The 15,458-nt window shown below is 53.7% G+C and overlaps 4 protein-coding genes across 4 annotated transcripts; 3 read left to right on the top strand and 1 right to left on the bottom strand.

Annotated features, from left to right (window-relative positions):
• Positions 1-152: 152 nt before the first annotated feature.
• Positions 153-939, top strand: J4E86_005983 (uncharacterized protein; the record flags this gene model as incomplete). Its single annotated transcript, XM_051446514.1, has 3 exons — positions 153-184; positions 231-566; positions 615-939. The coding sequence occupies 3 exons, from the start codon at positions 153-155 to the stop codon at positions 937-939; spliced, it is 693 nt and encodes a 230-aa protein (XP_051302089.1).
• Positions 940-1,598: 659 nt separating this feature from the next.
• On the bottom strand, positions 1,599-3,506 carry J4E86_005982 (uncharacterized protein; the record flags this gene model as incomplete). The annotated part of the gene is made up of 5 exons (XM_051446513.1): positions 1,599-2,798; positions 2,846-3,050; positions 3,100-3,211; positions 3,271-3,393; positions 3,464-3,506. The coding sequence occupies 5 exons, from the start codon at positions 3,504-3,506 to the stop codon at positions 1,599-1,601; spliced, it is 1,683 nt and encodes a 560-aa protein (XP_051302088.1).
• A 6,496-nt stretch (positions 3,507-10,002) lies between these two features.
• Positions 10,003-12,922, top strand: J4E86_005981 (uncharacterized protein; the record flags this gene model as incomplete). The annotated part of the gene is made up of 2 exons (XM_051446512.1): positions 10,003-12,228; positions 12,275-12,922. The coding sequence occupies 2 exons, from the start codon at positions 10,003-10,005 to the stop codon at positions 12,920-12,922; spliced, it is 2,874 nt and encodes a 957-aa protein (XP_051302087.1).
• Positions 12,923-13,295: 373 nt separating this feature from the next.
• Positions 13,296-14,271, top strand: J4E86_005980 (uncharacterized protein; the record flags this gene model as incomplete). Its single annotated transcript, XM_051446511.1, has 2 exons — positions 13,296-14,236; positions 14,262-14,271. The coding sequence occupies 2 exons, from the start codon at positions 13,296-13,298 to the stop codon at positions 14,269-14,271; spliced, it is 951 nt and encodes a 316-aa protein (XP_051302086.1).
• Between the last annotated feature and the right edge of the window lie 1,187 nt (positions 14,272-15,458).

The raw sequence follows: 15,458 nt of genomic DNA, 5'->3' as shown, positions 1-15,458 counted from the left end.
GCTATGAGAGGTCATCGAGTGATAGCGAGACCGTTTGGACTCCTTCGCTCGTAGAGTCTTCTTCGTCGTCGAGTAACAACACCATCAACCTAAGCATACTCTCAGACTCTGGATCGAGCCGAACATCATACGATAGTCGATCCATCGATTTCATGCCGAAAAAGCCGGACGATGCTTCATACGAGTAAGTCAAGTTCCTAGACCCGCTGCGATTGAGCTAAAGTAAGCAGGCAAGCGCCACACGACCTTTCGTGGAAGGCTGACGATGGCCCTAGGATACCAAATCCAAACCACACACTATACGGAAACGAAAATGATATCCTCCAGGTCCTTACGGTCTCAAGCCCTGCAGTGTCTTTGTCATATGTGAATGACGAATATACAAATCTTGAAGAGGCCTCGTCGTACATGGTACACAGCAAGTCATCTACGACTGCGCCTCCACCTGTACCTGTTACCTCGTCAACCGCCTCCGCACCAACACCAAGCACCATCGAAGATGAGACAAGGCTACTATACGCATGTCCAGACTGCCCCAAGATCCTCCGTACACCGGGTCTACTGAGGTACACCTACTCTCCCACCCTTCAACATATCCCCTGACTTCCCCTTAGAAACCATTACAACCGTACACACAACCTCCGCTACACATGCAACCTATGCAACGGCATCTCCTTCGGCCTAGCAGCAGACCTAAAGCGTCATAAGAAACATGTGCATCAGCAAGGCATAGAGGACGACGAGATATACCGCTGTACTATCCCAGGCTGCTCAACACCTAACAAGATCTTCAGACGGAAAGACAACTTCAACAGACACATCAAGCGGTGTCGTAAACGGATTGGGAAGGGAAAGGGTAAAGAGCGTGTCGAACCTGGAGTCAAAGAAGAACAAGGTCCGAGGGAAGCGCATATGAAGGGTAGGAATATGGGTATTTAACGTTTAGCGCACAATTATCGAATACAACATCCATCCCCAGCATAACCTCCACTCATAAGATCTCATAGCGGCGAAGCAGCGGCGGCACATAGCGTTGCCCATAGCCCATGCATTCAGCATCCCGACGTCTCTATACCCACACATCCAAATGTACAACAGCGCGACCTTTCTCTTCAGGGAGAGGAGAAGGTCGACGCCTCATCTGTCCCTTCTCTTCTCTCGCCTTCCTCAATCTATACCCTAATCTCGTTCTTCATTCGTTGTGCTTACGGGGCAACAGCTACCCCATGTGTCCCCGCGGTCTCTCTGGTGGTGAAAAATAACAAATGCCTACAACGCCCGTTTCGCGCACACCTCTTTTTTCTCAGGGTGGTGGAACTATGCAACTTCGATGCGGTCGGATAAGGAGAGGAAGCGACAACCATGATGTTCGAAGCGTCGTCGCTGAAGATGTACGAGGGACTGGCATGTATGAAGTCCAAGACAACACGCCAGAAAACGCCGGGCAGCAGAGAAGAAATCGGCCTCGGAAAAGAAAGTCTCCTGGGAAGACATCATCTACGGCAAGGGAACTCGTTGGAAGAAAGGGCGTTTTGTGTGGGCGTGACGTGAAAGAAGGCAGGTGGGCGGAAAAAGGTGAGGAAAGGAGAGCAGGCATCTCAAGTATTGCTGATGATGACTCTGGCGCCTTCTTTACCCAGCACACCCCTCTCTTTCGCCTTGGGACTCCTGTCCCGGCCCTTCTTGCGACTGAGGAAGCCGAGCATTCCGGAGGGTTTCTCAGCTTGGGCATCTTTCTGTACGAGGGCGGAACTTTGGTTAGCCATCTCAGTCCAAGAACCGGTCTCGTTGAGAACTACCTGTACGCCTCCGCTGGTGCTGATGCTGCGTTGCGAGCCTCGCTGGCGGTTGTTCATCGGGCGGGAGAAGGAGGGAGTTGGAACTTCGGAGCCGTCGTTGGGGAAGTAGTCGACGTGCTCGCCGCGTTGCGAGGTGGGTGAGCCGGTGTTGGCGGTCTGGTTCAGTATGTTGGTTGCAAGGGGAGGGCTGCCGTTGGGTGATTGCGTCGATCGGCCAGTAGCGGCGGAACGTGTGGGATGGAGTTCTGCGTCCTGGGGATTATTCGCAACTGGGCGACCCCAGGGATCTACTGACGGTGTGGGAGGTTGGTCTGGTGCGCTTTGGTTGCTCGTCCTTGAGCCGCCGACGGAATCTTGAGGATCTACGACTGCGACGGCGGCAGGCGTTCGTTGGTCACCAGCGGTGGTGTAGTTGAAGGGCTCGAAGAGGGTCTCAATCATCCTGTGCAGCTCTTCAGCCCTGATCTCCTGCTCGGTCGCATCGTCCTTGAGCGCCTCTCTAGGCTTCTGTCTCCGCGCTCTTGCCTCAAGCGGTGCTTCTTCCAACAACAGCTCCTCTAGGTCGTAGGTGGCATCGAAGTTGGTCTTGTCGCTCGACGGGATAAAGACGGGCGGGATCTCTTTGCGCTCTAACGCGATGAAATCGATGGGACGGAAGAAGGGGTTGTCTGTGAAGGACTCGAATCCGATGGCGCCTATGCGCTTTGTCCTGTTCTTCTCCAAAAGCGAGCTGATGGCATGTAGACAGGGCATGGATACGGGCGGACTGGTAACGGGGTATGTGGGCTCTCCCTTGGAGATCTTGGCGGCGAGAGAGTCGTGGCTGCTAGCCTCGAAGGGTCGCTTGTTGTAGATGCACTCGTAGAAGAGCACGCCCAGTGACCACCAGTCGACTTCGCATGAGTATCCCTTGCCTTCGTAGACCTCGGGCGCAAGATAGGCGAGCGTGCCGGACTTGCTCGTCAGCGGCTTGGTGGGGACAAAGTCGGAAGCGACGTTCTGGGCATGTTAGTGATGGCCGGAGACATGATGAGGACCGAGCTTACGAAATCTGCCAGATGGACATGACCTTCGGAATCCAACAGCACGTTGTCTGGCTTGATATCCCTGTGTACGATGCCCTGCTGGTGGATGTAGCGCACAGCGCAGCCTAGCTGGGCTATCCAGAAGCGCACAGCCTCCTCTGTAAATGTCTTTCGCGAGATGTGGAAGCGCAGGTCACCGCCATTCATTAGATCGACCACGATATATCTGCCCTTGTCAGCCGCGTGCTAACTCATCACCGGGAGGTATGACGTACAGGTATTCGATGTCCTGGAAACTGTAGCGCAAGTTGCAGAGGAAGGGGTGGTTCAGGTGTTCGAGCATGCGCCGCTCGCGAATGATGTTGCGGACGCTTTCCGAGCGTACGACTGTGGCACGACGTCAGCTCGAGTAGTGCTGGGATGATGCACAGGGCATGGAGACGAACCTTCATCTTTGCGTATGTACTTGAGCGCAAAGGTGAGACCCGTGTCTTTGCGCTCGACAATGCGCACCTTGCCGAATGCGCCCTTGCCGACGACTCGAAGCAGCCGGAAGTGGTTGAGGTTTACTGATGGTGTTAGTCTGATGCCCTTCTCTTCACCACGCATCTTATCATGCGACTCTTATCTAGGACGCACCTTGGTCGGTAAAGACGACGGGCTTGCCGTTGCTCTGACCCATTGGATGCTTCTATGGCAGACTGCCTGGAGAATGGGAATGCGTGTCTAGTAATGCATCAGGCGACTGGGAAAGCTGGCCGGGGGGATCGGGTGGGGACGGGGCCGTGGTTGCGGGCGGCGGTGAGGGATGGCAGGCTTGGGCGGGCGGGTAGTCGGGGATTATTAAGGCAGAAGCAACAGGTGTCGGACTCGTGATGGCAGTGAGCAGCACGTCGAAAGGAGGGCCCGACAGGATTGAAGAGGCACGTTTCGCAGGCGTGGCCCTTAGCGTCGGCAGGAACTAGCATGGGTAACACGTTTGAGTCGCATCCTTGCTTTCACACGAGTGGCTATCAAAGGCGACCGAACCCCCCCAGAGCTAAGCGTCGACGCTCCCTAGAGTCATGGCCTGCCAGCCACACCACAACGCCTGGCCGCACGATAATCGAGCGCCATGGCATGTCTAGATTTAGGGTTGGCCTTATTGGGGTACAGCTGCAGCACGCAACAGTCCCCCCGTCTGCCATGTGCAGTCCACCGGTCTCCCACGCGGAGCTGTCACGGGACGGGCACTCTATCTGAGCCCAAGGTTTCCGGGGTGGAGCGAGACGGACGTCGTCGTCTTGCTCTGCTCCCGTCTGATCTGCACTACCTAGCTAAGCTCGGACATGTGCTGAAACACATCTTCAACCACAAGGACGCTGCGCAGTCATAGCACGCGATGCATTTGTCCGGCGTTCGTGACAATTTCCTTCTGCAACCATCTCGTCGACGCTGGCAGCAAACGGCCCTCTCGCCGATGTTAGCCTGTCTACAGCCTTCATCGTCGTTGACAGACCCCAGAGAGCCCTCGCGGAGCCGGCGCCGATTGGCGTCTCCTAGTTTCTTCTTTCTAGACCCGCTTTCTTCTACTAGGTAACAACGTAGAACCGTGCCACGGGCGACCACCTCTGCCTCCAGCCAGCTGCGGGTACTCAAGCCGCCGAGTCCACTCCACGTCAAGCGGAATTGCTTTGGCATCCTTCGCGCAGCCTCGACGAAAAGTCCAAGAGAACAAATAGTCGCCAAGATGATCAGATATGTGCACCCTAGCAATGCAGGCGGGGAGAGCAGGAGCCAGTGCTCACATGCAGACCTCGACGAAGAGCGGCGGCGCATGGTATAAACTTTCAAATCTCTCCTCTTTGCCCTAGGCGTAATAGTCTTGGCGGCCCCTCGCGCCTTCTCCGGGACTAACTTTCACTTCTCACTTCTCGCGACGAACACCACGGCCTCATTGTCATGGCATTCTTGTTCTCGGGACCTTCTGAGTCGACATGCATAAATCCCTGTCCACCACCGCTCCGGCCCGAACAGTTCCTCCCACTGACATAATGTTGCACGACACCTCATCAACCGTGGGCACAGACAACAGACCCTTTCGCGGATGCACTCCGCTGCAGTTGCACGTGTCTGTTCGCGTGCGCGAAGGGACAAAGTTTCGGCTGACTACACCCACACCAGGCTAAACAAGTCGCGTTCTAGAAGACTTCCGCTTCCTCCGAACGTGCAGCAGTGTGGACACAACCACGCGGCTACTGCGTGCTTCATGCAGCCAGGTGGGTTTCTTCAGCCTCGTCAGTCCCTATTGCTGCAGTGCGCCCACCCTAGTGCTGTCTCCAAATCACCTTTGGATCCGGCTACAGTTGTGGCTCATTTCCCTAGACGCATACACCTCGTGTCGGTACCTTAATGCCAGGGCAACCCTTCGAACGCCCATCCTGCTTGCATGCGGCACAGCAAACTCCTGACGCAGCCCCCTATGCGTTGGCAGCCAATCTTCGAGCAACGGTATTCTACCCACAGCTTCCCCGTTCCCAAGGCCTTGTTGCTGGTTTCGCACCCGCGAAGCAGTCCAATGTCTGTCCAGTCAGTGGTGTTACGGCTATCGATCGCTGCTATCCAGTGTCTTGGGATCCAGCCCTACAGAAATGCGCTCGGGCGGCACAACCAACTCGAATACCACGAACATCAGGATCACGATGAGCTACCTCCTCTGCGACTCTCGCTTAATACAAGGATCCATTAATCTGCAACAGGCGGGCGTCAAGAGCCCCTTGGTGGTCCTCCGTTGCCTTCATTGGCTGGACCTACATCCCGCAATGCTGACTACCGAATGCATCACATCCGGAAACTCCAGTCTCGTACTAGCGCTATTATGCATCTGAGGACCACCCACAGGATGTGAAGCACTTATCTTCGACATTCCAGCTGAGCTCGCCCTGCGAGCAGTGCTTTTGCCTATTCTTAGCGCCATCGGGACCAGAGCCTGTTTGCACAGACTACATATAAGAGTGTGTGGCGTTTGAATAACGTCCTGCGCAGAGCGGTCCTGCAATGCCTCGACTCATGCTGCGGAGAAGATGCTGGAAGCCTTCTCTCCAGAACCAAATTGGGGGAGTCGATTATGTCGCCATTAACGTGGCTGAAAAGCCTGACGAAAACTGTCTTTACATCCCTACATCGCTTAGGTGCAATACCTCCACTTCATGCACGTAAGCTATGGATATCCCAGCACGCACGAGTTTGGGGTGTGCAGATGATTTTTTGTACCACGATAGTATGCGTGGTCTAGGACGGGAAAACTCGTGCTGATCGCTGTATTGACTGGCAAAAGAATCGATGATTGTGGCTTGCATGTACCCCGGAAAACTGCCAGAAAAGAGTCGAGGCCGGTATTGATGAGATGATCGCCCATACCCTGTCCATATTCTCATAAGTGGAGCACACCGCCAATGATCACGAGTACACCATACAAGGAAGAGATTGGACAGATCTCTGCAGCTTACACCAGGGTGGAGCATGTAGATCAAGGAATTAACGTAGGCTTCTACAATCTATCATACCAGGTAAGGTGATTACTATTCCCCTTGAATAGGGTGCGATCTAGTTTTGCCACGACTACCATCTGCCAGCATACGGCATCGTGCTATCAGCAACACACACACATGTGAAAAGGGTCTTCAACGACACGGTGCAAGGAACAATGAGCATCAACTTTACCAGTCTTGTAGTATTTACCCAGCATCTGATACATATTTGCACTTCGACGGCAAGTGGGAGAAATAGCACCACTAACCCAGATGGGTCGTCAAATCCTAGATTATATCACAAACAAATTAGCAGATGTGCCACCCCTCAAAAGTATCCAGGCGACCTCCTTTACTCATCTCATTGCTCTAACACTAGTGAAGTAGAACGAACGAATAACGGTCGACGAAGACACAACTAAGAAAGTGTTGGTCGATAGACAACGAAAGCTCATCTCTCCCAACCTACACTAAAGAGGTAAAAGCTCATACCCACTCACAATACGTATTCTTCATTCAGCTCATCGCAACAAACGACACTACAGTCATACTCAAACCCCCTCCATCATCTTTGCTAGTGTAAATATGGAATCGTCACTACCGACCCATTACATCGATGGTGCGCAGCAGAAAGCTTCCCGTCTGCAAATGCATTTGTAGAGTACGAAAGAAAAGATATGCAGTAATGAGCACAATGTGCTGGAGATAGAGCCCAGCATCGCATTTGATGACAGCGAGGATAGCAGGGGCGTATCGCGTTCCGCGCTGGCATTGTCGCCCCGCGGCCGAGACGCAGTGGTGCATGTAGGTCGGGGAAGAAGGCACAGGTGACGCGACTGGAAGGTTCAGGCCGCAAGACAGTCAATTCAGCCTGGTTATTTTGTCTTGTCAGTGACCGGCTCCTGCGTATTGTGCTGTGTTGGTAGTCTCACGGGACGTTTGTGCGGAAGATCGAGGGGAGCATTGAACAAATTCTTTTGGTTCTTGCCCGCAGGGCCTTCTTCCTACAGAGTTGTTGTACTTGGCTGGCTTCTGAAATTCTTCTGGGGCTGGTTGAGCGCCTCGAGATGCTACGTGTGCACTTCATCTATCTTCGAGATAGAAGCTCCTGGATTCCACTGCCTCGTTCGCCATGTATTCTCTGCGGATATTTCAAGAATGCACATAAACGTAATATACGTAGTGACTACCTCTTCGCGATGCGTAGCATCAGACTTTTCCATGTGTCCATGGGCGCCTAACAGTCTTGCAGAACGGGAGCACATGTCAGTATTGGAGGCCAAGCTAAGTCTTCGTGCTTTACTAGGTTTTTGTATAGTCCGTGTTCTCGAACACTTCTTATCGAGGGCGGACGCACTGTAGGCCTTGGATACATGGGTAGCGGTGTGTAGCGAGCGCAGTCGTAGCTGCATAGACCCGCGTAAAACTAGCTACTGCCAGCGTTTCTGCTGCGAAGAGCATGATACTACAGGGGGCGAAGAAGGGTGGTGGCAACTCACCGTGTTTTCGATCGGAGGTTGAAGGTGTAGTATCGGTTCTATTGGCTTACTCGTATACGGAGTGCATCTTCACCGTATCGAGGCCTCTGCGTATCTCACTGAAGCCATTCCAATACAGTCTCTAACGAAGATAACTAGAAATTCCTCTTGTTCATCACAAGAGGAAAAGCATGTTCCATGTCTACATCGTCAAGTCGAGGCATCATAGACACTAAGTTGCACTAGATGGTACTCACTCTGGCGATCGATCAGGAAGGAGGGCAAAGAAGAAAGATACACAACCATGACCGCCCGGGTTATCATCGGGTAAACTCCCGAAATCTGAGATGGTGGGAGTCCGCGCTGGTCCACAGTGAGCCCGATATGCGGGATATGCGGCATGTGCGGCATATGCCATCCGTGGCCAGCTGCCTGGGTACAAGGGTACCGGCCGTGAGCGTGATTGTATTGGATGGAAGAATGCTTCCTTGGGCGTCGAGTGGCGATTCTAGAAAGAAGCTGAAGGTGTCGTGCATGAAGGATATCGTAGATCGGGAGCTGATCGACGAGCTGCCTGTGCGTTTACGCGGGTTTCGGTTGCTTTTTTAAGGCAGCATACCACGAGTTCGGTATAGCCCCGGAAAAGCAAGTCTTCCGCTATGCTCTGGGGATAAGTGTTTGATGCTTTTGATGTTTGTAATTTTCTCGATGTTTGGTGTGCCATCGTATGATAGCCTGTTGTGCTAGGTGCTTTGAAGGGTGACAAGAACTTGGATAAGCCGCTGCAGACACCCACATAAAGCTCCCTGCACCTAGTAACCCATGCAAGACCATGCTAGATCCCAAAGGAGTCTATTCGTACTACGCCCATTGCTGTGTGTATCTTTTCATGCTTGTGTAAGGATACGAGGTTCGGGTAGTACGGCGCATGCGGACATGGATTTGGCTGTATGCGCAATCAGTCAAAGCCGGAAGGAATATACGATGATCAGATAGCGCCCTTCGCGGGGTTCAATACGAGTGTCGTACAGCCAGAGTATGCCGTCTTTCTTTTGTCTTGATGGGTAGTCTGATGATAACCTAGGATCTGGGTTGCGGTTCAGGTCGGGCGTGCAGATGGAATAGAGCAGGGATGTATGTTGCACGACGTACATCGAGTGGCAGAAGATCTGCGGAAGGAAGTCTGCCTGAGATGGTCTGGATGCAAGCCTTGAACGTGAGCGTCGTAGACCGAAACATCTCCAGATCGTCGAAGAAACCTTGCAACGCATCTGGGAGGGCAAATGTGACGGGGTCGAGCGGAGCGGTACGAGGCGCAATCCGGAGGTTCGCGTGAGACATTTCTTCTTTGGTGAGCCAATCTGTGATGCCGTATACGGGACTTCTCCAGTGTCTGCCCTCGTAAATCTTGCCCACAACAAGACCAAGGGTTAACTTGGTCTTGGTCAGTCTCGTAGAAATCTCGATACTGGCAGTGGGTAGTTTGCTAGGCTCTGAAATTGAAACTATCTCGCTTTCTTTCTTTGCTCTGATCGTCAGCTTTGCTCTTCTTGATTGGCACAATGGGAATCTGGGAAGATCCCCGTCATTGCCTTCAGAGTCGGTATCCCTCTTCCTCCTCTCACTCAGCATTAGTTTTGTTTCCTCTGGTCTAGACCTTCTTGACCTGGTTCATGGTCGGATAAATCGGAATACTGAGACCATCATCTAGCATGCCGAGGTCGCGTTGCTTCAATGTTTGGTGATGCAGGTTTCCGTCGGAGGTATGAGAGGAATCAATCTGGAGCTGTGCTGTCTGTGAGTGATGGCTTCGAACAAGATTCAATGGACACCTGCGAATTGCCACCGCTATTACTCATAACGTGAACGGCCAGAATTGTGAGTCTCGTGGTCCTGGCGACACTCCGTTTGGCTGTCATCATGTAAGTGGCCCGAGTCAATCCAGTCACCGAAGTGAAGAATTGGATCATAGGAGTCATATGGTGTCCACAAAGGGCGTTGCGCATTGTTCTTTCAGATTGTGTGATAGAACTGAGTTGTTGGAGATGCATTCACCCAAAAGTGTTGTTAAAGGGTACGAGGTTGGTGGTGGCCGGGGTCAACCGAGGAAGCGACAACGTCGCGTCTGCCGCCCAGCACCACTTCGAGCAATACACGATGCACTCAACCAGCAACTTCAGCCCCTCACGCCATGAACGGGGCAGAAACACGGATATACGGTGAATCGCATACGACGGGCCAGCTCCCCACGCCTTCCTCAACGCCCGAACCGGACGATGTGGCACCTCCGAGTGGCCGCCGCGCCCATGAAGCCAAAAGCGAGGAACCGCTGCAGAACATGACGAATGGCGCCAAAGCCGAGCCAAATAGCGCGATCAGCTCCAGTGCGCCGAGCAGGAGGCCCAGCATGCACGAAGAGGCTATCCTCTCCGACACCAGCGAGAAGATACGGCCTATCAAGCGGCCGGGGGATGGGCGGCGGAGGAGCAGCGTGTCGGAGCACGAGAAGATTCTCAAACTCAGTCCCCGCCAGATTCAGGAACTCACGAGTGAACCTGCGAGCATACCCGTCCGAGCAGCCACGCCGATCCTCGAAGACGAGCTGGAAGACGCCACACCGCTGGAAGATGGCGACGGCCAGGGCAACAACAAGCTCTTGGGCGTCGTGCTGGAGCGGCCGGTGGAGCTGAATGGCGAGGCGAGGAGAGAAAAGGGCTCAAGAGGGCGGGATGGGCCGCGAGAGAAGGAAGTCGTCCTGATCAAGACACCTGCAACCGAGTTGCGCAACGGCCGCCCGGTGCTCACCTCACGATCCGTCACCACGCCCTCGCTCCCACGAAGGACCGCGTCAAGGTCGCGATCACGCACACACAACCAGACACAAGAGACAGAGGACCGGCGGCATGGCAGGCATGTTCCTCCGCCATTGAGTCTGGACCACAGAGATGGCACGTCCAAGGGCCACGACCGACACAAGGAGACGCGCGAGATACGTGAGCAGGTCTCTCCGACACCAATCGCCCTCCCGCTGCCACCAATGTCGATGCCTACCTTTCTTTCCCTAGAACTTTCCGCCAGCCGCCCCTCTCCATTGTACATATACCGGCCCGCGACGACAGACTTTCCATACGAAACATCCGAGATCAAGTACGAGCGCTTGCTCAACTTCCTGAGGATACCGCTGAAGATCGAGGGCATACTTGGATTTGGAGCGCTGGCTTGTCTGGATGCATGGATGCACGTCTTGACAATTCTGCCCCTCCGCTTCCTGCTCGCCATTGCCATCTTGGTCAAATGGTGGGGCTCGGTCATTGTGAAAGAGTTTCGCGATCTCTGGGCTTTTGTCTACGACGGTCTTCCTCGCCTTTGGCAGCGCAGAAAGCAGACCGATGGCCCTACGCCCTTACCAACACCCGCTGAGGAAGTGCCCCCGTCCATGTCGCGGAAGCCATCATCCTCTGCCGTTCCCTCGGCCAATACCACAGCTAGGCAGAACCCTCAGATGTCTACGACTTTCAAGTTCCCAGACATGAACGAGCTCAGAGCGCGCCGGCCTCGAAACTCCCGATTCCGTCATCGCCGTACCAAGTCCACGCCTTCTACGCTACAACCAAGCCACAAAGCAGACATACTGAAAGGTCTACTGGTTATTGCCAGCTGCTTCGTCTTGATGCGCTTCGACGCGAGTCGCATGTATCATGGCATTCGTGGACAGTCAGCTATCAAACTGTACGTCATCTACAACGTCCTCGAGGTCTGTGATCGCCTGCTCTCAGCCGTCGGCCAGGATGTGCTGGAATGTCTCTTTTCTCGCGAGACGCTGGATCGTAATCCCGACGGCAGAAGTAAGGTCCTCCGTCCGTTTGGAATGTTCGCACTTGCATTGGTATACACTGTCGCCCATGCTACAGCGCTGTTCTACCAAGTGATAACGCTGAACGTGGCCGTCAACTCCTATTCCAACGCACTACTGACGCTCTTGATGTCCAACCAATTCGTCGAAATCAAGGGCACGGTGTTCAAGAAGTTTGAAAAGGAGAACCTTTTCCAGATTACCTGCGCAGATATCGTAGAGCGCTTCCAGCTCTGGCTCATGCTTCTCATCATCGCAATGCGCAACGTTGTTGAAGTTGGTGGCTTGAGTATCCAAAGCAGTGACACTTCTTGGACGGCCATGTTCACTGGATCTGCCAATGCGTCTTCTGCGACCGCGTTCAAGGCTACGAGTATCATACCTATGAGCTTTACTATCTTTCCAAAGTACATCGCACAGGTGCTCAATCCGTTCCTGCTGGTGTTGGGTAGCGAGATGTTTGTCGACTGGCTGAAGCATGCGTACATTACCAAGTTCAATCAGTACAAGCCAGAGGTGTATAGCAAGTTCTTCGACGTTCTGGCAAAGGACTACTACTCTAATGTAAGCCGTCAAATCCTAGTATACTTTGCTAGCTAACACTTCACAGGCTTTTGCTGACGCGGACTTGACACGACGTCTTGGTCTGCCAGTCATACCACTGTCATGCCTCTTCATACGTGCTGCCATCCAAACCTATCACATGTTCATCGCGATGCACATGCCGCCACCCCTCCACACCACATCAACATCCCTCTCTTCGGACCCGACCTCCTCCCCCACAACGACCGCAGCACTAGCACATATCGACCACGTCTTCCGCCGGGCCCTAGGCCGCTCCTCTTTCGGCGCTGGCATTCCCTCCCAAGCCTGGTACAACCCCCTCTCCTACACGCTCGACGACCTCATCGCCGGCTCCACCATGCTCATCGTCTTCCTCGTCGGCTACCTCATCTTCCTCGCTTTCAAACTCATTCTCGGTATGCTCCTCCTATCCGTCAGCCGTAAACGGTACCACGGTATGCAGGAGCGAGAGAAGATGAACGTGGAAACAGGGGGTAAGAGAATCGGGGGGTGGGGCGTTGTGGATGTAGACGATGAGAAGAGGAAGGTGATTTACGACGATGATCCTGAGACACTGAAGAGATTGAGGGAGAGAGACGAGAAAGGTAGGAAAAAGGAGCAGGAGGAAAGGGAGAGGGGGACGAGCTTTGGGCATGTTAGTCGGTATGCGATGGTTGCTAAGAGGATTTGGTGATTAGGGTAATTGTATCTTGTATATTAACAACTGATCAAAACATTATTCAAGACTTTCTCCCTACCTACACCAAGTCACTGCTGCTGGAGAGCACTTCGCAACGATACCTTGATCTGGGTGAGGGGCTGCTTACCAGCGGGAAGTCCTGCCGAGGTTAGATGATTGGTGCAGCACGCTAGCGGCATGACTTCCATCCGTAACGGCCGCAACGGCCGCAACATCCCCAATAACATATATACATCGATCACAAGCTTTATCATTAGAGATCCGCCATCTTAAAACCAACTCACTAGATCAGCGTTGCCTGCTAACCCCTCAAACACCAATCTAACACTTTCGCCACACCAAACACACGTCAACCCTCTCAACCAAGATGACCGACCAACCCAACCCAACACAAAAGCCCTTCATGGAGCAACTAGCCCTACGCCAAACCGGCGAAAATGAATTCGAAATGATCAACCTACCACAGAAAATGGGCAATCCACTAGACATTGCCTACGGCGGCTACACCATCGCGGTGGCATGCAAAGCAGCCTGTCTCACCGTACCTGACGGCTACAACCTTTACTCCCTGCAAGGGAATTACCTAGGCCCAGCATACACCGACAGACCCCTCCGCGCCAGCGTACGAGTAGTACGCCAAACCCGGACCTTTGCCACGCGCCAAGTCGAAGTAAGCCAAACGACCACTCCCAAAGAAGGCCAAAAAGCAGAAAGCAGAATATGCCTCCTCGCAACCGCCGATTTCATAATCAGCTCCCCCACGTCCCTTCTATCCTACTCCCAAACGCACACCCACCCCAACTGGCGAGACTGTCCCACGCCCGCCTCAGCCTTCATCGCGCTCGTGGAGAAAGGCACGGTCCCAGAAAAGTTAAAGCAAGCCCACGAAAAGAGCTTCAATCTAATCTCGCACTTCTACGACCAACGCCTCGTCCCCGACAGCGTCTTCACCCAGAACCTCTACGGCATCGCCGCCTCAGCACCGCACACCCAAGACGCGCTCGCGCCATCGGAGCGCAGCACCGCAGACTGGATCCGCAGCAGAGAACGGCTTCCCACTACTACCGATAACATGACCTCCCTAACCTTCCTCATGGATCTGGGCATCGCGTTCTTGCCACTGTCGTTCAACCACATGTGGTTTGGGGACGCGAGTGCGGTGTCTAGTTTGGATTTCTCCTTAAGGCTGTTTGTGGATACGGAGGAGTTGAAACTGGATGAGGGGTGGTTGCTGAGGGAGTTGAGGTGTAAGGTTGCGGGGGAGGGAAGGAGTTTTGGCGAGGGCTGGGTGTGGGATGAGGGGGGGAGGTGTGTGGCGCATATGACTCAGCAGTGTATTTTGAGGCCGTTGGCGAAGAAGAAGGGGGAGGGGATGGAGAAGGGGAAGTTGTGAGATGGGAAATAGGTTGGGGAGATTGTGTGTAAGTTGACATTTCTTGGATCTATGGATGGATTTACTATTCACATTCATGTCTCGTGTTTTACACTCAACTTCCTCCAAGTAGTCATGAAAGAATGCATCTTGGAAAGAACGACATGCCCATTACTCAGACGTGCCGTCGGTTGTCTCGATAAGCTCATCAGCACTACCCCAGGCCGTCCCGCAACGTTAGAGATATATCTGGGTGGGCAATCGGACCGACGGATCTGTGCGGAGGGAAGACGCAATAGTAAGCCGGACCCCTTCATGTCCCCGACTTTGGATGCTACGACATATATAGGTTTCTCACGTCCCGGTAGTCTTGGACACATTCAGCGGGTTGATCCTGCATTCGCTTCCTGTCGAGATGCACTCAGCGGTTCGGGTAAGAACATCGCCATGTCGATTCTTCGGCAGCGGTCTCGACGGGCTGCGCAGCATACGACCGGCGGGAATTGACGAACGTCTGAGTAAGGATGCTACCGTTATATAGGCATCTGTGTCGCACTCTTGGCCACCTTGTCGTATTTGCGATAAGTTGGGCAACGGCTGGTCGCACTCGTCATGTTGAATCGCTGCCTGAGGCCTGCTGCAAGGAAGTCGTCAGATCGTTGAGGAATACCCGACGTCTGCAGATAAGAGGCCAAGTACTGACTGAACCTATCGCAAGTTCGGTAGCTCGATCGCTGGCTTGATGACTGCCTAGATGACTGTGAGTGGCATAATATTACCCGGGGCGTAACATGCCAACGCTGACCGGCACAAAGCAGTCGTAAGATGCACACCGTTTAAACAGCATACAGCGAGCTCGAAAAAGCGCGCACAGTCAGCAGTACATACCAACAACATACCGTGCGCGCATTTGAGGTATATGTCGACAGATCAGCCCCGGCGCGGAAAGGCCAAGATCCGCTATCCTCGCCGTATCCCGGGGACCAACGCCCACACAGACCCTCTCTCGCGGCACGACGATAAGCAGCGGCAGTCAGCAAGTGGAGATTCCAGAATCATTATCGAGAAGCAACGGGACCCGGAAGGCTTTTGAACCATCACCGTGCCGCGCACATGGCAGGTGTCAGGGTAGGGCTGAACGTCTTCCGGTCCCACGGA

Source organism: Alternaria arbusti (genome assembly GCF_024043155.1).
Source record: "Alternaria arbusti strain BMP 1465 chromosome Unknown scaffold_7, whole genome shotgun sequence".
Lineage (NCBI taxonomy): Eukaryota > Fungi > Ascomycota > Dothideomycetes > Pleosporales > Pleosporaceae > Alternaria > Alternaria arbusti.
This window is presented reverse-complemented; position numbering and strand designations above follow the sequence as displayed.